This window comes from Molossus molossus, unplaced genomic scaffold (assembly GCF_014108415.1).
Source record: "Molossus molossus isolate mMolMol1 unplaced genomic scaffold, mMolMol1.p scaffold_m16_p_9, whole genome shotgun sequence".
Lineage (NCBI taxonomy): Eukaryota > Metazoa > Chordata > Mammalia > Chiroptera > Molossidae > Molossus > Molossus molossus.
In genome coordinates this window covers 98,374,128-98,397,469 of record NW_023425403.1, presented here as the reverse complement: position 1 = coordinate 98,397,469, position 23,342 = coordinate 98,374,128, and the positions used below count along the sequence as shown (strand labels likewise).

At 40.4% G+C, this 23,342-nt stretch overlaps 1 protein-coding gene and 1 long non-coding RNA gene across 2 annotated transcripts in view; one reads left to right on the top strand and one right to left on the bottom strand.

Annotated features, from left to right (window-relative positions):
* The window catches only part of LOC118622799, a 54,848-nt gene extending 31,745 nt beyond the window's left edge, over positions 1 to 23,103 (bottom strand). The window contains exons 1-2 of the long non-coding RNA XR_004958137.1: positions 23,060 to 23,103; positions 15,147 to 15,248 (exon numbers count right to left, since the gene is read on the bottom strand). This is a non-coding gene — a long non-coding RNA (uncharacterized LOC118622799). The remainder of the gene's footprint in view (positions 1 to 15,146; positions 15,249 to 23,059) is intronic.
* LOC118622798 (40S ribosomal protein S19-like) lies at positions 5,059 to 5,507 on the top strand. Its single transcript, XM_036250291.1, has one exon. It carries the CDS (start codon positions 5,070 to 5,072, stop codon positions 5,505 to 5,507), a length of 438 nt encoding a protein of 145 aa, XP_036106184.1. The 5' UTR covers positions 5,059 to 5,069.
* Positions 23,104 to 23,342: the final 239 nt, after the last annotated feature.

Below are 23,342 nucleotides of genomic sequence, written 5' to 3'. Positions count from 1 at the left end.
CATTACTTTGAATATTTTGTGCCATTCCCTTCTGGCCTGATTACTTTCTTTGAGAAATCAGCTGACAGTTCTATGGACACTTCCTTGTAGGTAACTAACTGCTTTACTCTTGTTACCTTCAAAATTCTCTTTAACCTTTGGCATTTTAACTATGATGTGTTTTGCTGTAGGACTCTCTGTGTTCATCTTGTTTGGGACTCTCTGCACTTTTCTTACTTGTATGTCTATTTCCTTTGCAAAGTAAGGAAATTTTTTTATCATAATTTCTTCAAAAAGGTTTTCAGAACCACATCAAAATTACAAATAAACTACAGCACAACCACATTCAGGACCGCCTGAAATCAAGCCGAATGAAAGTCCTACAACTATAAAATTAAAGAAACAGCCATACCAAGACTGGTAGGAGGGGCAGAGGCATGGATGAGCTGGTGCCACATCCACATGTGGCAGATAAAAATCAGGAGGGATACCTCAGCTGGGAAGGTCCTCCCTGAGGAGTGAGGGGTCCCTGTCCTACACCAGGTGCCCATCTCAAGGTTCCAGTTCCAGAAATAGAAGGCCCCATATTCTGCCTAGAAAAACCACTGAGAACTGAGGCAGAGAGGCTGCAGTTGCTGGAGACCCAGGCAGTTCCTCTTAAAGGGCCTGTGCATAAACTTACTCAGACTTGTTCCCTCTAAGCCTCTTTGAGCCTCTCAGAGTCAAAGAGGAGGCAACTTGAGGGGCACCAAAGACATACAAGGAAGAACTGAGCTATTTGGCCTTGAGTCGAAGGCTAGAGAGGCAGCTTTCCCTGGACACATGTGCTGGCAGAGGCTGATGTTCCCATGGTGAGCCCTTCCCTGGGGAGGTAGACAGCCACCATATCTGGAACTCCAATAACCTGGTTCACACTATTTGCCTCTCCCTGGTGATTTCCTGAGGCCCTGCCCCAACCAAACTTTGGGCCCACACAAGGTGTTTCCAAAGGCTTTACCATAGCATTGCCCTGTTTTCAATCCTGCTTCAGTTTCCTAAAATCTCTCAAACAAGAAGCAGCTGGTCGCAGCAAGCCCCATACCACTTGTTAAGTGGTCCCAGGCCTGGCACTAGAAACAACCAGCCATCTCCACAATTTGGCTTTTGCAGGACACCTCCAAGCCCAGCACAAAAAGAAGCCATCTTCAGATCACTTTGTAGCTTGTCCTAGTGGCCCCAGATAGAACAGAGGCAGTGGCTGACCTTGCTCGAGAGCCAGCACACCCAGTGGACAGCTTGAGACCACATCAAAACACCACCACCCAACCACCTCCACAAGTGACACACTCAATGAGTGGACTCAGGGTGTACCAGAGCCCTAATGAAGTAAGTCTTGCTCTGTGTGGTGGGCCCCTACACAGCTGATCCTCCAAGGGAGTCAGAGGTCAGTGGTCAGTAGGCACAGCAAGTCCTTGCAGCTGACCAGCCTGAATAAATCCCTCCCAATGACTTGACAACAATCAAGACTCAATTACAACAGAAGGGTGGCCAGTCCACATGAGGGGTGCACCTTGAGGGCCCAGCTGGTGTGATCAGGGAGGCTGTGCCACTGGATCCTACAAGACAACACAACAATAGGCCACCCAACGAAGCTTAGGAGACATGGCAATTCTACCTAATGCATAGAAACAATCACAGGGAAGCAGCCCAAAATGAGGAGACAGAGAAACATGTACCAAATGAAAGAAAAGAACAAAACTCCAGGAATAAAAATAAACAGAATAAAGATAAGCAATCAATCAGATGCAGAGTTCAAAACACTGGTTATAAGGTTGCTCAAGGAACTTGGTAAGACATTCAAGGAACTGAGTGAGACCTTCAGGAAACCTAAGGAGACCTCCAAGGAACTTAGTGAGAACATCAACAACATAAAAAAGGACCAGTCAGAAATGAAGGATGCAGTAACTGAAATGAAGAATAAGTTACAGGAAATCAATAGTAGAGTAGGTAAAGCCAAGAAGCAAACCATCAATTTGGAATATAAGGAAGCAAAAAACACCCAATCAGAACAGCAAAAAGAAAAAAGAATCTAAAAATTGAGGCTAGTGTAAGGAGCCTCTGGGACAACTTCAAGTGAGCCAACATTCACATCATAGGGGTGCCAGAAGAAGAAGAAGAGACAGCAAGAAACTGAAAACCTATTTGAAACTATAATGACAGAAAACTTCTCTAACTTGGTGAAGGAAACAGACATACAAATCCAGAAAACACAGAGAGTCCTAAACAAGATGAACCCCAAGAGGTCCACACCAAGACACATCATCATCAAAATGCCAAAGTTTAAATCCAAAAGAGAATCTTAAAAGCAGCAAGAGAAAAGCAGTTTGTTACCTACAAAGAAGCTCCCATAAGACTGTCAGCTGATTTCTCAAAAGAAACTTTGCAGGCCAGAAAGGAGTGGCAAGAGATATTTAAGTTGATGAAAAGCAATGACCTACAACCAACATTACTCTATCCTGCAAAGCTATCATTTAGAATCAATGGACATATCAAGAGTTTCCCAGACAAGAAAAAGCTAAAGATTTCATCACCACCAAACCAGTGTTATATGAAATGTTAATGGGTCTCCTTGAAGGAGAAGAAGGACAAAAATATGAACAATAAAATGGCAATTAATACATATCTATCAACAATTGAATCTACAAACAAAATGAGCAAGCAGAACAGAAACAGACTAATAGATACAGAGAACGTTTTGTAGCTTGTCAGATTGGCGGGGTCTGGGGGATGGGTAAAAAAGATGAAGGAATTAAGAGATACAAATTGGTCCGGCCGGTGTGGCTCAGTGGTTGAGCATCAACCCATACACTGGAAGGTCACTGGTTCGATTCCCAGTCAGGACAAATGCCCAGGTTGTGGGCCTCGTTCCCAGTGGGGTGCATGAAGGAGGCAGCCAATCAATGTTCTCTCTCATCAATGTTTCTTTCTCTCTCTCCCTCTCACTTCCTCTCTCTATAAAATCAATAAAGGACAAAAGGATTGCCCTGGCCAGTTTGGCTTAGCATTTAGTGCATCAGCCTGAGGATCAAAAAGTCTTGGGTTCGGCCAGGTCGGTATGGCTCAGTGGTTGAGTGTCAACCCATACACCAAGACATCGCTGGTTTGATTCCCGGTCATGGCACATGTCCAGGTTGTGGGCCTGATTCCCAGTGGAGGACATGCAGGAGGTGGCCAATCAATGTTCTCTTTCATTGATGTTTCTATCTTTCTCTCTCCTTCTTACTTCCTCTCTCTAAAAATCAATAAAGAAAAAAATTATTTTTAAAGTTTATTTTTTAAAAATAGTCTTGGGTTCGATTCCAGTCAAGGGCATGTACCTCAGTTGCAGTTCATCCCTAGCCCTGGTGGGGGTCATGCAGAAGGCAACCAAGTCAATGTGTCCCTCTCAACTCGATGTTTCTCTCTCTCTCTTGCTCTCTCCCTCTCTCCCACTCTGAGAAAAAAATGAAAGGATATCCTTGAGTGAGAAATATAAAAAAGAAAAGATCAGACAAGGATGGAAAGAAGGGAGAGTATATTTTCTCTGCATATATATCCTTAGTAAATAACATTTGACATTTGTTCCTGCTTCTCTAAAAAAGAGAAAAACTGAGACAGGTTGATTTAAAAAGTCTCTTGCATTATCACAGCAAGCTTTATTCTGTAAGTTATTTGTATATTTAACCAACAACTAGGAATCTAAAACTTCCCATTGAACTAATATTTTTTTTTTTTTTTTTGGTCTTCACCCAATGATATTTTTTCATTTATTTTTAGATAAGAGTATAAGGGAGAGAGGGAGGGAGGGAGGGAGGGAGAGAGAGAGAGAGAGAGAGAGAGAGAGAGAGAGAGAGAGAAAATAAATAAATTAAATAAAATAGGGGATTCCAAAATTGCAGTGGAGTGAATGGAAGCTACACAGACCATCTCCCAGGACCAAACTGGAATTACAACTAAAATAAAGACAAATCATGGGAAAAAAGCAACAGAAAAGCAGCTGGTTAAAACCATATAACCAGGGACACTGATTCGATCCTGGTAGAATTGCAGACGTGTGAGAAGGGGGCTGGGAGCCCATGGTCGGAAGAGGCATTAGCTGTTAGCAGCATCCTCGGGGTTAAAGTCCAAACTGGCTCCAAAGCACAGAGCGAACACAAATGCTAAAATAGCCACCACCACTCACCTTGGGATCTGGAAGAGGGAGGGCAGACAGGACTGGAACTGTTTGGGAACACTTGGGATTTGGAGGGGGCTCAGAGCTTTTGCTGAGTTGCAGTCAAACAGGCCAGTGACCATCTTGCTCTTTCCCAGGGTTCTGGGGAGAGGCAGTGGCCCCTCCTTCAAAAATTCAACCCCACCCTGTGGGACATTGAAATGCAAATTGAGGCTCACTAACAACCAGCATCTGCCCCACCCTCAGGAAATCACCTTATGCTGAGCACCTGAGGGAGCTTTTCATTCAACTGACAACCCAAAACTCTTCAAGCAACCGCTACTGATCACCTCCAGGCAAAAAGCTAGAGGATAACTGAACCATTCCTGGGCTAGCAACTCTAACCAGGAAAGTAAGACTTGACAGTGGTGTTTAACGTGGGTCCTCCCTGGCTCATCCAAACCCAGGAGACAGAGCCACAAACAGCAGTACACCTACACCCACAGGGAAAACTTGGCAGGCTCCAAAGCCCACTGTGATAGCCAAAATGGTGAAACACAGAAACAAAAGCCAAATGAAAGAACAAGAGACCTCTACCAAAGATGAGATAAATGTGCAACAGTGAGGCAAGTTAACAGAGCTGAATTCAGAGCCATGATCTTAAGGAAGCTCAATAGCATGAGTAAAAACACAGAGATGTTGAAAATTAACCAATTGGAAATTAAAAACCACCCAGAAGAAATCAAGAATGAAATATCAGAAATGAAGAACACATGGGAAGGTCTAAACAGCAGAGTAGAGGAAGCTGAGGATTGAATTAGTGAATTAGAAGACAAGATAGAAAAAGTCAACCAATCAGAAAACCAAATGGAAAAAACGATTAAGCTTTTCCCCTGGCTGGCAGCACGGAGGCCTCACGATGCCCGGAGTCACTGTAAAAGACGAGAAACAACAGGAGTTCGTCAGAGCTCTGGCCGCCTTCCTCAAAAAGTCCGGGAAGCTGAAAGTCCCTGAATGGGTGGACACTGTCCAGCTGGCCAAGCATAAAGAGCTGGCTCCCTATGATGAGAATTGGTTCTACACACAAGCTGCTTCCACAGCACAGCACCTGTACCTTCAGGGCAGCGCTGGGGTTGGCTCCATGACCAAGATCTATGGAGGATGGCAGAGAAGTGGTGCCATGCCCAGCCACTTTAGCAGAGGCTCCAAGAGTGTGGCCCTCCGGGTCCTCCAAGCCCTGGAGGGGCTGAAAATGGTGGAAAAGGACCAAGATGGGGGCCACACACTGACACCTCGGGGACAGAGAGATCTGGATAGAATCGCAGTACAGGTGGCAGCTGCCAACAAGAAGCATTAGAACAAATGCTAGGTTAATAAATTGCCTCATTTGTAAAAAAAAGAAAAAAGAAAAGAAAAGAAAAAACGATTAAAAAACAGGAAGACAGCTTAAGAGAATTGTGGGACAACTGAAAATGTAATAAGATTCGCATCATAGGAGTACCCAAAGAGGAAGAACATGAGCAAGGGTTAGAGAATATATTTGAAGAAATAGAGACAGTAAACTTCCCTAATTTGGTGAAGGAAGAAGGCATTCAAGTTCAAGAAGCACAGAGAGCCCCAAGTAAGAAGAACCCAAACAGGCCCACACCAAGATACATAGTAATTAAAATGCCAAAAATTAAAGACAAAGAGAGAATGTTAAAAGGAGCAAGAGACAAGCAACAGGTGACCTACAAAGGAATCCCATAAGGTTATGATCTAACTTTTCACAAGAAACACTACAGGCCAGGAGGGAATTGGATGAAGTAATCGAGGTCATGAAAAACAAGGATATGAATCCAAGACTACTCTACCCAGCAAGGCTGGCATTCAAAATAAAAGGTCAAATAAAAAGCTTCCCAGACAAAAAAAAAAGGCTAAGGGAATACATTAGCACCAATCAGCATTGCAAGAAATGTTAAGAGGACTGCTGTAATTAGTAGAAAAAATAGGAAGAAAAATAGAACCACACTAAACAAAAATGGCAATAAATAACGACATATCAATAATCACCTTAAACGTAAATGGATTGAATGCTCCCATAAAGAGACACAGAGTAGCTGATTGGATAAGAAAGCATGACTCATCTATATGTTGTTTACAAGAGACACACCTCTCAACAAAAGACTCACATCGGTTGAAAGTGAAGGGATGGAAAAAAGTTTTCCAAGCAAATGGAAAGCAAAAAAAAGCTGGGGTAGCAATTCTCATATCTGATAAAATAGATTTCAAAATGAAGACCATAACTAGAGACAAAGACGGCCACTACATAATATTGAAAGGATCTATCCAACAGGAAGATATAACCTTGATAAACATATATGCACCCAATATAGGAGCACCAAAATATATTAAAAATCTTCTGGAGGACTTCCAAGGAGAAATCGACAACAATACAATCATAGCAGGGGACTTCAACACCCCGTTGACAGCACTGGATAGATCCTCTAGGCAAAAAATTAGCAAGGAAACAGAGACTCTAAATGAAGCACTAGACCAAATGGATTTAATAGATATCTACAGAGAATTACACCCCAAAACTACAGAATACACATTCTTCTCAAGTGCACATGGAACATTCTCAAAGATAGACCACCTGATAGGACACAAACTAAATCTCTACAAGTTCAAGAAGATTGAAATCATATCAAGCATCTTCTCAGATCACAATGGCATGAAACTAGAAATCAATTGCAACAAGAACATGCAAAGACATTTCAACACATGGAGGCTAAATAGCATGTTATTAAACAATGAATGGGTCACCGAGGAGATCAAGGAAGAAATTAAAAACTTCCTGGAAACCAATGAAAATGAACACACAACAACACAAAATCTATGGGATGCAGCGAAAGCAGTTCTGAGAGGGAAGTTCATAGCACTACAGGCCTACCTCAAAAAACAAGAAAAATTTCTAATTGACTGTCTAACCTCACAACTTAAAGAATTAGAAAGCAAACAAAAAGAAAACCCCAGAGCAAGTAGAAGGAAGGAAATAGTAAAGATCAGAGCAGAAATAAATGACATAGAGACCAAAAAAACAATTCAAAGGATCAATGAAACAAAGAGCTGGTTTTTCGAAAAGATAAACAAGATAGATGGACCCTTAGCTAGACTCACCAAGAAACAAAGAGAGAGAACCCAAATACACAAAATCAGAAACGAAAGAGGAGAAGTAACAACCAACACCACGGAAATACAAAAGATCGTTAACAACTACTATGAACAACTATATGGCAACAAATTCAACAATCTCAGCGAAATGGACACATTTCTAGAAACACACAGTCTCCCAAAACTATTCCCGGAAGAGATAGAAAACTTGAACAGACCAATAACAACTAAGGAAATTGAAGGGGTAATCAAGACTCTCCCAGCAAACAAAAGCCCAGGCCCAGATGGTTTCACGGGGGAGTTTTACCGAACATTCAAAAAAGAACTAACACCCATTCTCCTCAAACTATTTCAAAAAATTCAAGAAGAAGGAAGACTTCCAAACACATTCTATGAGGCCAGCATAATTCTAATTCCAAAACCAGAAAAAGACACTACGAAGAAAGAAAACTACAGGCCAATATCCCTGATGAACATAGACGCCAAAATCCTGAACAAAATACTAGCAAATCGGATCCAGAAATACATCAAAAAAAGTATTCACCATGACCAAGTGGGATTCATTCCAGGGATGCAAGGCTGGTACAATATTCGCAAATCAATAAACGTGATACACCACATAAACAAAATGAAGAATAAAAACCACATGATCATATCAATAGATGCTGAAAAAGCATTCGACAAAATCCAGCATCCATTTCTGATAAAAACGCTCAGCAATGTAGGAATAGAGGGATCATATCTCAACATAATAAAGGCCATATATGAAAGACCTACAGCCAACATCATACTCAATGGACAGAAACTAAAAACATTTCCATTAAGAACAGGAACAAGACAGGGTTGTCCACTTTCGCCACTCTTATTTAACATTGTACTGGAAGTCTTAGCCACAGCAATCAGACATGAAGAAAAAATAAAAGGGATCCAAATTGGAAAGGAGGAAGTGAAACTGTCATTATTTGCAGATGACATGATATTGTACATAGAAAACCCTAAAGACTCCATCAAAAATCTATTAGACTTAATAAATGAATTTGGCAAAGTAGCAGGATACAAAATTAACGTCAAGAAATCGACGGCATTCTTGTACATCAATGATGAACTCACAGAAAGAGAAACTGAAAAAACAATCCCATTTACCATCGCGCCAAAAAAATTACGATACCTAGGAATAAACTTAACCAAAGAAGTAAAGGACCTATTTGCAGAAAACTACAGGTCATTGAAAAAAGAAATAGAGGAAGATATAAAAAAGTGGAAGCACATACCCTGTTCATGGATTGGAAGGATTAACATAATTAAAATGTCCATACTACCCAAAGCAATCTATAGATTCAATGCAATCCCCATCAAAATACCAACGACATATTTCATAGAACTAGAACAAATACTTCAAAAGTTCATATGGAACCAAAAAAGACCCCGAATAGCCACAGCAATCTTGAAAAAGAAGAACAAAGTTGGAGGGATCACAATACCAGATATCAGGTTATACTACAAAGCGACTGTAACCAAAACAGCCTGGTATTGGCACAAGAACAGGCATATAGACCAGTGGAACAGAACTGAAAACCCAGAAATGGACTCAAGGCAATACGCTCAATTAATATTTGACAAAGGTGGCAAGAACATACAGTGGAGTAAAGACAGCCTCTTTAATAAATGGTGTTGGGAAAATTGGACAGCTACATGCAAAAAAATGAAACTAGACCATCAACTTACACCATACACAAAAATAAACTTAAAATGGATAAAAGACTTAAATGTGACCCGTGAATCCATAAAAATTCTAGAAGACAATGTAGGCAACAAAATTTCGGACATCATACAGAGCAGAATTTTCACTGATACATCACCTAAGGCAACAGAAATAAAGGAGAAAATGAACACATGGGACTACATCAAACTAAAAAGCTTCTGCACAGCAAAAGAAACAATCATCAAAATGGAAAGGCAACCCACTGTATGGGAGAACATCATTGCCAATGATGTATCAGATAAGGGGTTAATTTCCAGTATATACAGAGTGCTCATACAACTCCACAAAAGGAAGACAAAGAACCCAATTAAAAAATGGGCAGAGGAGCTGAATAGACACCTCTCCAAACAGGACATACAAATGGCCAAGAGACATATGAAGAAATGCTCAACATCACTAATCATCAGAGAGATGCAAATTAAAACAACAATGAGGTATCACCTCACACCTGTCAGAATGGCCGCCATCAACAAATCATCAAACAACAAGTGTTGGCGAGGGTGTGGAGAAAAGGGGACTCTAATACACTGCTGGTGGGAATGCAGACTGGTGCAGCCGCTATGGAAAACAATATGGTGCTACCTCAAAAAATTAAAAATTGAACTTCCATTTGACCCAGTGATCCCACTGCTGGGAATATACCCTAAGAAGCCTGAAACACCAATCAGGAAGAATATATGTACCCCCATGTTCATAGCAGCACTATTTACAATAGCTAAGATCTGGAAACAGCCCAAGTGTCCACCAGTAGACGAATGGATCAAAAAGCTGTGGTACATATACACAATGGAATACTATGCAGCGGTAAGAAAGAAAGATCTCTTATCCTTTGAGACGACATGGAGGGACCTGGAAAGTATTATCCTAAGTGAAAGAAGCCAAGCAGAAAAAGACAAATACCACATGATCTCACTTATATACGGAATATAATGAACATAACAGTCTGAGGAATACAGTAGACCCAGACACATGGAAGTAGGGCACAGACTGACATCCCTCAGAAGAGGGGATGGGGGGTGGGGGGGTGGGAAGAGATAAACCACAGAACTCATATGCATGTATGCATGACCAATGGACATGGACAACTAAGCCGGGGACAGGGTGGAGGGGGGGTGGGGTGGGGGGTGCCAATGGGGTAAAAAGGTAAAATATCTGTAACAAAAAAATAAATAAATAAACAGAAAAAAAAAAAGAAAAAAAATATATATATATAATGGAGGAACCTAATTATCAGTTAAAAAAAAATAATAATAATAATCACCTTATATGTAAATGGACTGAATGCTCCAATATAAAGACACAGAGTAGCTGATTGGGTAAGAAAGCATGACTCATCTATATGTTGTTTACAAGAGACCCAACTTATAACAAAAGACTCACATAGGTTGAAAGTCAAGGAATGGGAAAAAATCTTCCTAGAAAACAGAAAGCAAAAAAAGCTGGGGTAGTAATACTCATATCTGATAAAATAGATTTCAAAATGAATGCCATAACTAGAGACAAAGAAGGCCACTAGATAATACTGAAAGGATCTATACAACAGAAAGATATAACCTTGATAAACAATATAGGAGGACCAAAATATATTAAAAAAATTTCTAAAGGACTACAAAGAAGAAAGCAACAGGAATACAATTATAGCAGGGGACTTCAACACCCCATTGACACCACTGGATAGATCCTTCAGACAAAAACTTAGCAAGGAAACACAGACTCTAAATGAAGCACTAGACCAAATGGATTTAATAGATATCTACAGAGAATTACACCCCAAAACTGCAGAATACATATTCTTCTCAAGTGCACATGGGACATTCTCAAAGATAGACCACATGTTAGGACACAAACTAAATCTCTACAAGTTTAAGAAGATTGAAATCATATGAAGCATCTTCTCAGGTCACAATAACATGAAACAAGCAATTGGAACAAAAACATGCAAAGACATTTGAACACATGGAGGCTAAAAAGCATGATATTAAACAATAAATTGGTTACCATGGAGATCAAAAAAAAAATTAAAAACTTCCAGGAAACCAATGAAAATGAACACACAAAAACACAAAATCTATGGGATGCAGCAAAAGCAGTTCTGAGAGGGAAGTTCATAGCATTACAGGCCTACCTCAAGAAACAAGAAAAATCTCTAATAGACTATCTAACCTCACAACTTAAAGAATTAGAAAGCAAATAAACAAACAAACAAACAAAAACCCAGAGCAAGTAGAAGGAAGAAAATAGTAAAGATCAGAGCAGAAATAAATGACAGAGAGACCAAAAAAACGACTCAAAGGATCAATGAAACAAAGAGCTGGTTTTTCAAAAAGATAAACAAGATTGATGGACCCTTATCTACACTCACCAAGAAACAAAGAGAGAGAACCCAAATACACAAAATCAGAAATAAAAGTGGAGAAGTAACAACCGACACCACAGAAATACAAAAGATTGTTAACAGCTACTATGAACAATTATATGGCAACAAATTCGACAATCTAAGCGAAATGAACAAAATTCTAGAAACACACACAGTCTCCCAAAACTGGACTGTGAAGAGATAGGAAACTTGAACAGACCAATAACAAATAAGGAAATTGAAGAGGTAATGAAGACTCTTCCAGCAAACAAAAGGCCAGGCCCAGATCGCTTCACGGGGGAGTTTTACTGAACATTCAAAAAAAAACTAACACCCATTCTACTCAAACTATTTCAAAAAATTCAAAAAGAAGGAAGACTTCCAAACTTGTTTTATGAGGACAGCATAATTCTAATTTCAAACCCAGAAAAAGAAACTACAAAGAAAGAAAACTACAGGCCAATATCCCTGATGAACATAGACGCCAAAATCTTGAACAAAATACTAGCAAATCGAATCCAGCAATACATCAAATAAATTATTGACCAAGAAATTACCATGACCAAGTGGGATTCATCCCAGGAATGCAAGACTGGTACAATATTTGCAAATCAATAAATGTGATACACCACATAAGCAAAATGCCAAATAAAAACCACATGATCATATAAATAGATGCTGAAAAGGCATTTGACAAAATCCAGTATCCATTTCTGATCAAAATGCTCAGCAATGCGGGAATAGAGGGATCATATCTCGACATAATAAAGGCCATACATGAAAGATCTACAGCCAACATCATACTCAATGGGCAGAAATAAAAAGCATTTCCCTTAAGAACAGGAACAAGACAAGGATGCCCACTTTTGCCACTCTTATATAACATAGTACTGGAAGTCTTAGCCACAGAATCAGACAGGAAGAAAAAATAAAAAAGATAAAAACTGGAAAGGAGGAAGTGAAACTGTCATTATTTGCAGATGACATAATATTATACATAGAAAACCGTAAAGACTCCATCAAAAATCTACTAGACGTAATAAATAAATTTGGCAAAGTAACAGGATACAAAATTAAATCAAGAAATCAATGTCATTCTTATACACCAATGATGAACTCAGAGAAACTGAAAAAAAAATCCCATTTACCATCATGACAAAAAAATTAAGAAACTTAGGAATAAACTTAACCAAAGAAATAAAGGACCTATTTGCAGAAAACTGCAGGACATTGAAAAAAGAAGTAGAGGAAGACATAAAAAAAAGTGGAAGCACATACCTTGTTCATGGATTGGAAGAATTAACATCATTAAAATGTCCATACTACCCAAAGCAATCTATAGATTCAATGCAATCCCTATCAAAATACCAATGACATACTTCACAGAACTAGAACAAATACTTCAAAAGTGCATATGAAACCAAAAAAGTTCATATGAAACCCAAATAGCCACAACAATCTTGAAAAAGAAGGACAAAGCAGGTAGAATCACAATACCAGATATCAGGTTATGCTACAAAGCTACTGTAATCAAAACAGCCTGGTACTGGCACAAGAACAGGCATATAGACCAGTGGAACAGAACTGAGAACTCAGAAATGGACCCAACACATTATGCTCAATTAATATTTGACAAAGGAGGCAAGAGCATACAGCGGAGTAAAGACAGCCTCTTTAATAAATGGTGTTGGGAAAATTAGACAGCTACATGCAAAAAAAAAATGAAACTAAACTATCAACTTACACCATACTCAAAAATAAACTCAAAATGTATAAAAGACTTAAATGTCACTCATGAATCCATAAAAATCCTAGAAGAAAATGTAGGGAACAAACTTTCGGACATCATACGCAGCAGAATTCTCACTGATACATCACCTAAGGCAACAGAAACAAAGGAGAAAATGAACACATGGGACTACATCAAACTCAAAAGCTTCTGCACAGCAAAAGAAACAACCACCAAATTGGAAAGGCAACCCACTGTATGGTAGAACATCATTGCCAATGATACATCAGATAAGGGGTTAATTTCCAAAATATATAGAGTACACATACAACTCAACAAAAGGAAGACAAAGAGCCCAATTAAACAATGGGCAGAGGAGCTGAACAGACACCTCCCCAAACAGGACATACACATGGCCAAGAGACATATGTAGAAATGCTCCACTTCACTAATCATCAGAGAGATGCAAATTAAAACAACAATTAGTTATCACCTCACACCTATCAGAATGGCTGCCATCAACAAAACATCAAACCAGTGTTGGCACCCCGGCCAGTTTGGCTTAGCAGTTGTAGTATCAGCCTGTGGACCAGAGGGTCCCGGGTTCGGTTCCTGCTAAGGGCACGTACCAAAAAAAAAAAAAAAAGGGTATAAATAAAACAAATGTTGGCAAGGTTGTGGAGAAAAGGGGACTGCTGGTGGGAATGCAGACTGGTGAAGCCACTATGGAAAACACTATGGTGTTACCTCAAAAAATTAAAAATTGAATTGCCATTTGACTCAGTGATCCCAGTTATAGGTATATACCCTGAGAAGCCTGAAACGCCAATCAGAAAGAATATATGTACCCCCATGTTCATAGCAGCACTATTACAATAGCTAAGATCTGAAAACAGCCCAAGCGTCCATCAGTAGACAAGTGGATAAAAAAGTAGTGGTACATATACACAATGGAGTACTATGTAGCTGTAAGAAAGAAAGATCTCCTATCCTTTGAGATGACATGGAGGGACCTGGAAAGTATTATCCTAAGCAAAACAAGCCAAGCAGGGAAAGACAAATACCACATGATCTCACTTATTTGTGGAATATTATGAACATAACAGTCTGAGGAATAGGGTAGACCCAGAGATGTGGAAGTAGGGTACAGACTGACAACCCTCAGAAGAGGGGGTGGTGGGGGGAGAAAAGAGATAAACTACAGAATTTATGTTTATGTATGCATAACCAATGGACATGGACCACAAAGCCAGGGACTTGGTAGGGGGCATCGGGAGGAGGGTGTCAATGGGGTAAAAAAGGAGGAACATCTGTAACAAAAATAAAATAAAATAAAGAAAAGAAATTAAAAAATAAAAAAGAATTACAAATTGGTTGTTAGACTGATGAACCTCAAAGGGAAAAGGGGAGAAAGGGCAGAATGAGATAAACCAAAGAACTTCTATGCATACAGTCATCCCTCACCTCTTTGTGCTTTGACTTTTGTCGCTTCACTCTATTGCAGTTTTTTCAAATATATTCATTAAGTTGATCAAGACAGTGAAAATGATACAGCACATGCTCTGTTGTCTGAGTCAATTATACACCCATGTATTACAATTAAAATTAAAATTACTGTATGCATGGACTGTAGGCCTATGTATTCGAGCACCCCCACAAATTCTTCAATGCCAGGTGCAACCGCTTGACCACTCCTTGTGTGTGGCCAATAACTTTTTTCCAAAAAATAAGATGTGGTAAAACCAAGCCAATCAGAGTATGCTGTTCACTGATTGGCTATCCTATTCTCTTCCTAACCTGGCCACTGATTGGCTAAGCCTCACGCAACTTTGTTTCTCTCATATAGCTTCTACATTGCTATGCATCGGAAGCATCTTTGCTCTTTAAGTGTTTGCAATTTCTGAGAACTTTTATCTAAGCCCATGATGTCTCCTAAATGTGCTGCTTCTTCTAAGCATTCTGATGATTAAACTGAGAGCCGGAGGAAGATGCTTACCATCCAGGAGAAGGTGAAACTCTTGCATATGATCAAAGACAGCAAGAAAATTGTGGAGATTGCCCGCTGTTATGACTTGAATGAGTCTACCATTCGCTCCATCTGTAAAGATAAAAAAAAAATCCATGCAACGGCTACTGTCTCTTTCAACAAGGAAGCAAAGCATATTACGACAAGTCGTAAAAAGTTCATAGTGAAAACGGAGTCTGCCCTAGCCATTTGGATCAGTGACAGCTGCAAGAAAAACATTCCGTTGGATCCGCTGGTCATCCAGGAGAAAGCGAGGCAGCTCTATCAGCACTTAATGGCAGATGAACCTCAACTAGGACCCTCTTCTGCAATGTTCATGGATTTCATCGTGAGCAAGGATTGGTTTGAGAAGTTCCAGAAAAGGTATCATCTGAAAAGTGTCATTCTCCACAGAGAAGCTGCCTCTGTGGACCAGCCTGCAGCAGAGGACTATGTGAACAACGCGTTCCAGAAAATCCTTGAGAAGAATGAGTATCACCGTCTCCTAGGAGGTAAGCATCTTCCTCCGGCACTCAGTTTCATCATCAGAAGGCTTAGAAGGAACAGCACGTTTAGGAGCCATCCAGAAGAGGTGTTCAATATGGACAAAAGAAAACTGTTCTGGAAAAGAATGCCTTCCTGAACATTCATGTTCAAGGATGAGGCCAAGTTCCGTGGCTTCAAGGCATATAAGGATCACATGACTATTGTTATGTGATGCTGAGAGATTTTTGCTCAAGCCTGCCCTTATCTACAAGGCCAAGAACCCTAGGGCCCTGAATAATAAAAACAAGAACTTGCTGCCAGTGCACTAGATGCACAATGACAAGGGCTTGATCATGAAACAGCTGTCATCAGACTGGTTCCACGAGTGTTTCATCCCCCAAGTCAAGCTGTATCTTGCGGAAAAGGGACTCAAGTTTAATGTACTTCTCCTCATGGACAATGCTGGAGGTCATGCACAAGACCTATCCTATTCTGGTCAAGATGGCAGCATAGGTTAATGCAGTATTGTGTCCTCCCACAACCATATCAAAGTTACAACTACTGAACAACCATCATTCAAAACCACCTGATATTGCACTGAATGGAAGTCCTATAACTACGAAATTAAAGAAGCAGCCACATTGAGACTGGTAGGAGGGGCAGAGGTGGGTGGGCTGATCCCACACCCACATGTGACAGATAAAAATCAGGAGTGTACCTCAGCTGGGAAGGTCATCCCTGAGGACTGAGGGGTCCCTCACCCACACCAGGCTCCCCATTCAAGGTTCCAGTGCCAAGAAGAGAAGTCCCCATAACTTATGGCTGGAAAAATCAGCAGGAACTGAGGCTCAGGGAGACTGAGGCAGCTGGAGCCTCAGGCAGCTCCTCTTAAAGGGCCTGCGGACGGACTTATTGGACTCACTCCCTCTAAGGTTGGAGGGGAGGCAGCTTGAGGGGCACCAGAGACATACAGGGAAGAACTGAGCTGTTTGGCACTGGAGCGAGGGCTGCAGAGGGGGCTTTCTCCCAGACAAACGTGCTGTCAGAGGCCTTTGTTCCTTTAATGAGCCCTTCCCTGGGGCGGCAGACAGCCGCCATATCTGGGACCCCAGCAACCTGGCTCACACTGGTTGCCCCACCCTGGTGATTCCCTGAGGCCCCGCCTCACCCAACTTTCAGGCCCACCCAAGCTGTTGCCAGTTGCTTTACCATAGTATTGGTCTGTCTTGGATCCTGCTTCAGGTTTTTCCTAAATTCTTTCAAACAAGCAGCATCTGGTCTCAGCTAGCCCCATACCACTCATTGAGTAATACATAGAAACAAATACAGGAAGGCGGCCAAAATGAGGAGACAAAGAAACAGGTCCCAAATGAAAGAACAGAACAAAACCCCAGGAAAAGAACTAAGTGAAATGGAGATAAGCAACCTAGCAGATGCTGAGTTCAAAATACTGCTTATAAGGATGCTCAATGAACTTAGTGGTTCTCAGTGAACTCAGTGAGGGCCTCAAGAGCATAAAAAAGGACCAGTCAGAAATGAAGGAGGCACTAACAGAAATAAAGAATAATTTACACACATTCAATAGTAGAGCAGGTAAAGCCAAGAAGCAAACCATCGATTTGGAACATAAGAAAGCAAAAAACACTCAATCAGAACAGCAAAAAGAAAAAAGAATCCAAAAATGAGGAGAGTGTAAGGAGCCTCTGGGACAACTTCAAGCGTGCCAACATTCGCATCCTGGGGGTGCCAGAAGGAGAAGAGAGAGAACAAGAAATCAAAAACCTATTTGAAACAATAATGCCAGAAAACTTCCCTAATTGGTAAAGGAAATAGACATACAAGTCCAGGAAGCACAGAGAGTCCCAAACAAGATGAACCCCAAGAGACCCACACCAAGACACATCATCATCAAAATGCAAAAGGTTCAAGACAAAGAGAGAATCTTAAAAGCAGCAAGAAAAAAGCAGTTAGTTACCTATAAGGGAGTTCCCATTAGGCTGTCAGCTGATTTCTCAAAAGAAACTTTGCAGGCCAGAAGAGACTGGCAAGAAATATTCAGAGTGATGAAAAGCAAGAACCTACAACCAAGATTACTCTATCCTGCAAAGCTGTCATTTAGAATCAATGGTCATATAAAGAGTTTCCCAGACAAGAAAAAATTAAAAGAGTTCATCACCACCAAACCGTTATTATATGAAATGTTGAAGGGTCTTTTTGAAGAAAAAGATAAAATATATGAACAAAATGGCAATGAATACATATCTATCGACAGTTGAATCTACAAACAAAATGAACAGGAAGAACAAAAACATTCTCATAGTACAGAGAATATTTTGTTGGTTGCCAGATGGGAGGGGGGTTGGGGGAATGGGTAAAAAAAGTGAAGGGATTAAGAAGTACAAATTGATTGCTAGACTGACAAACCTCAAAAGAAAGGGCGTTGGGGGGTGAGAAGAAATAAACCAAAAAATGTAAAAGTAACCAATGGTCACAGACAACAGTGTGGGGAAAGGCAGGAGGGGGATGGGAGTGGGGAGGAGGGGGTCAATGGGGGAAAAATTAGGAGCATCTGTAATACATTCAACAATAAAGATAAAAAAAAAAAATAGACCTATCCTATGACGGTGTGCAGATCGAGTTCCTTCCTCCCAACACCACTTCACTGATCCAGCCCATGGATCAAGGCGTTATTCACGCCTTCAAGGCCCTCTACATGCGAAACACCCTGCAGCACCTCGTCGAAGGCACGGACCTTGAGGAGAACTTCTTGCTGAAGGAGTACTGCTGGCAGTATACCATCGTGACCTGTCTGAATAACATCCAGGCCAAATTGAAGGACATAAAGATGGAGACCATGAAGGCCAGCTAGAAGATGTTGTGACCTGAAATTGTCCACAATTACAGAGGATTCACCCCAGAGGATATAATGACTCAGCAGTGGATAAGGCAGTTAGGCTGGCCCAGATGCTGGGAAGAGAAAATTTCACAGATATGACCCAAGATGACATGGATGAGCTGCTGGAGACACATTCGGATCCCTTAACTGATGAGGATCTGGTGGAGATGACTAAGTCTGCAAGTGAGGTGGAAGAAGAACAGCCAGAGGTTCCTGGGGATCAGGAGGAGAAAGTTGGACGTACACTTGAGCGTCTCTCACAAGTTGTGAGAACTGTTAAGGTAGTACAGGACATGATTGGCAAATGGGGGCAACAAATGATGTGTGCATTGCAGTTCCAGAATGCACTTGATGGAGCCATAGAACCCTACAAAAGCCTCCACACATATGTCTGAAAAGACAGCGCCAGCAACTGCCAATCATGATGTTCTTCAGCCGCCCACCCAGACACCCACTGCCTATTCCTGGTACTCCTTCAGCGGAAGAAGATGATGATGCACATGCTGAAGATACTGCACCACCTGAAGACTCTCCTATTCAGGTTATGCCTTCAGAGGAGCAGTAACTTTGCTCTTCTTTGCTGTGCTACTGCATTTTCATTACTTCATCTTCATCTACTGCATCTTCCTCTCTTCATCTTCATCGCTTCATCATCCAACAAGTTGCACTATTTTCTTAGGATAGTGATTGTGTGTAAGAACTGTGTATGTGTGTAATTAAATGTACAATAATAATATATTTGTCACATCTAATATGTCTTATTTTCTCTTATTTTGCCTAATATATTGGGTAATAAGAGTGTAATAGTGACTAAAGGGTGTTATTTCATGTCTAGAGAGCTCTAATAATGTTTTTAAATAAGTATTTAGAAGGTCATAAACAGGTTTTCTATGCTCTAACTGAAAATATTCAATTTATAAATAAAGAATCCTACTTCGTGGAAATTCATTTATCGCGGTAGAGTCTAGAACTGATTAACAGCGATAAACCAGGGCCGACTGTATATGCATAGCCAATGGACACCAACAATAGTGTGGGGAAGGCAAGTAGGGGGTGGGATTGGGGATGAGGGGGTCAACAGAGAAAAAAGGGGGGACATCTATAATACATTCAACAATAAAGATGAGTTTAAAAAATAAATATAAATAAATAAATAAAACAAAAGTCAGGTCATGTCACTCTCCTGCCCCTCCCCCAGCTTGAAATCTTCTGATCTGGAGCCATGCTTCTCATCTCACTCAAAATATATCCCAAACTCCTACCTAACGGCTGCTGACTGCCTCTCTGACCGCTTCTCCCTCATTTACTCTGTAACAACTACCACTGACCTTGCTATTTCCAGAACATTCCGAGCCCACTCCTACCTCAAGCCCTTTCCCTTTGCAGTTCCTTCTGCCTGATGTGCTCTTCCCCCAGATAGTCACATGGTTCCAGGCTCACTTCTTTCAGGTCTCTCATCAAATATCATTTTATTAAGAATGCTTTCTGCCCTGGCGGTTTGGCTCAGCGGTTAGAGCATTGGCCTGCAGTTTGTCCCCGGCCCTGGCTGGGTTGTGCGGGAGGCAGCCACTCAGTGTGTCCCTTTCATGTCAATGTTTCTCTCTCTCTCTCTTCCTCTCTCTCCTTCCCACTCTATCTGAACAAAAAATAGAAAAATATCCTCGGGTGAGGATAAAAAAAGTATGCCTTCCTATCTTTTCCATAGAAGGGTTTTAAAAATAGCCTGGCTGGCCCTGGCTGGTTTGGCTCAGTGGTTAGAGCGTCGACCTGCGGTCCTGAGAGACCCGGGTTCGGTTCCCGCTAAGGGCGCGTACCTCGGTTGCAGTTTGTCCCCGACCCTGGTTGGTCGTGCGGGTGGCAGCCACTTGATGTGTCCCTTTCACATCAATGTTTCTCTCTCTCTATCTCTTCCTCTTTCTCCCTCCCACTCTATCTGTACAAAAAATGGAAAAATGTCCTCAGGTGAGGATAAAAAAAAAAAATAGCCTGGCTGGTGTGGTTCAGTAGATGGAGTGTCATCACATGGACTGAGATGTCCCGGTTCTATTCCAGGTCAGGGCACATGCCCAGGTTGCAGGCTCCATCACCCATAGGGGGCAGGCAGGAGGCAGCTGATTGATGTGTCTATCTCTCTCCCTTTGTCTCTCTATAAAAAAATCAATAAAAACATATTTTTAAAAAAATAGGGTATATGCCCCCAGATACACAAAATTTTTCCAAGAAATACCTAGGCATTCATATAGTGTTAAGGGGGAAACTTTTCAAAGCCTCAAGTTCTACCTGCATTCTTTTCTAAATTTGTTCAACTTGAGTATGACTAGGGTCAAGTGTCTTACAAGTTCCCTCTTCTCGCCTCTCCTTTCAAAACAGATCCTTCTTCTAATTAACAAGATAAATATTTACCTCTCCCTCATCCCAAGTCTTATAATGATGGAATGTCCATGCAAAACTTCTAGGTTTTCAGTCAAATGTTTATTTGAAATGTTGAGGTTTTGTTTGAGAAAGTATATAATGCCCGGTCGGTGTGGCTCACTGAGCATTGACTCATGCACCAAGAGGTCGCTGGTTTTATTCCCTATCAGGGCACATGCCCAGGTTGTGGGCCCAAACCCTAGTGAGGGCATACAGGAGGCAGCCAATCGATGTTCTCTCTCAATGATGTTTTTATCTCTCTCTCCCTCTCTCTCTAAAATCAATAAAGAAAAATTTTTTTTTTTTTAAAAAAGAAAGTACATAACACTAGTGACTAAATAAAAAATTTCTTTGTCGTTCAAGTAGTTTTAATTCATTACTTTTATCAAAATGAAAGGAGTACCTAATAGGGTTATTCACTAGCTATCTAAAAATAATTTTTGATGAAAGATCACCAAGTGATTTTTGGCATTTAACTCAGAAGGAGTTCAGAGAATTGAGTGACATTACTCTAACAGAACCTTCCCACTTCTATCTATTTATGTATGCAGCCAAGATTTCTTGGCACTTGCATCTATAAAAATAAAAATAGTAAAAGAATTAATGTTTGACCTTATATATTCAGGCATTAAGTCATATTCAGCCATGGGTATCTGAACTAAATCTATTTAAAAATAAGATGTATTGCCCTGGCCAGTTTGGCTCAGCGGTTAGAGCGTCGGCCTGCAGTCTGGAGAGACCTGGGTTCGGTTCCCGCTAAGGGCACGTACTTCGGTTGCAGTTTGTCCCCGGCCCTGGTTGGTCGTGCGGGTGGCAGCCACTCGATGTGTCCCTTTCACATCGATGTTTCTCTCTCTCTCCCTTCCTCTCTCTCCCTCCCACTCTATCTGTACAAAAAAAAAAAAAATGGAAAAATATCCTCGGGTGAGGATAAAAAAAAAAAAAAAAAGATGTATTTATAATAAAAATTTTGTTTTTTATGTTATAAAAAAAGTATGATGGTTTTCAGGCATAAAAAATACGTCACAATAAGATAAATTCTAAACTGGAAATGCAAGTACAGGAGAAAAAGAAATAGTATAATATTTCCCACAGTTATAGATAAGTTTATTTATAGTTTTAAAATGGATGAATTGATGATGGTAAATATCAAATTAATATGGTAATTTGATTTTATTAGACATAGTTTTAAAAGTAATATAACTAAATTTTTAATAAAAGCAAAACTTTTCACAATATGCAGAAGTTACATCTTTTATAACTACTAATGCTAATATTTAAAAGCCCATTTAAAAATGGTAAGAATCAAAGGTCAAGATGATGGTACAGGTAAACGCGGTATCGCGTCTTCCCACAACCACATCAAAGTTACAACTAAACTACAGAACAATCATCATTCAAAACTGCCTGAAATCGCGCTGAATGAAAGTCCTACAACTACGGAAGTGAAGCAGCAGCCACATCCAGACTGGTAGGAGAGGCGGAGGTGGAGGGGCTGGTCCCACACCCACGTGTGGCAAATAAAAATCAGGAGGACACCTGGCTAAGAAATAAACCAAAGAACTTATGTGCATAACCAATGGACACAGACAACAATATCGGCAAAGGCAGGAGGGGGGCAGGAGTGGGGAAAAGGGTGTCAATGGGGGAAAAATGAGGAACATCTGTACTACATTCAACAATAAAGATAAAAAAATTAAAAAAAAAATAACGCTACTGAAATGAAGACAGCACAATATTGGCCAAAAAAATATACATCAATGGAACCTAATAGAGAGCTCAGAAATAGATCAACACAAATAAAATAAACTGATCTTTGACAAATGAGCAAAGGTAATTCAATGGGAAAAGGACATTCTTTTCAATAAGTGATGCTAGAAAAATTAGACATTCATACAAAAACACAGACCTAGACCTTATATCTTTCACAAAATTAAATTATAGGCAGAATGTAAAATGCAATAGTCAAAAACTGCTAGAAGATAACACAGGAGAAAATCTAGATGATCTTGGATTTGCCAATGAGTTTTTTTTTTAATTGTTGACTTTATTACAGATGTTCCCCATTTCTCCCCCTTTGCCCACCTCCACCCAGTGCCACCACCCCTACCTTGGCCTTTATCACTTGGAAGTAAGTTTTTAGACACAACACCAAAAGCATGACCTATGGAAAAAAAATGAAAAATTGTACTTTATTTAAGTTTAAAACTTGAGTGAAACACACAGTTGAGAATATTCAAAGAAAAATTACAGACTAGGAGAAAATATTTGCAAAGCATATCTGATAAGAACTTATGTGCCAACAAAATGGTGATAACAAGAGGGAAGGGGGTCAGGGGGGTTGAAGAGGATATAGGGAAGATAAATGATGATGGAAGGAGACTTGACTTTGG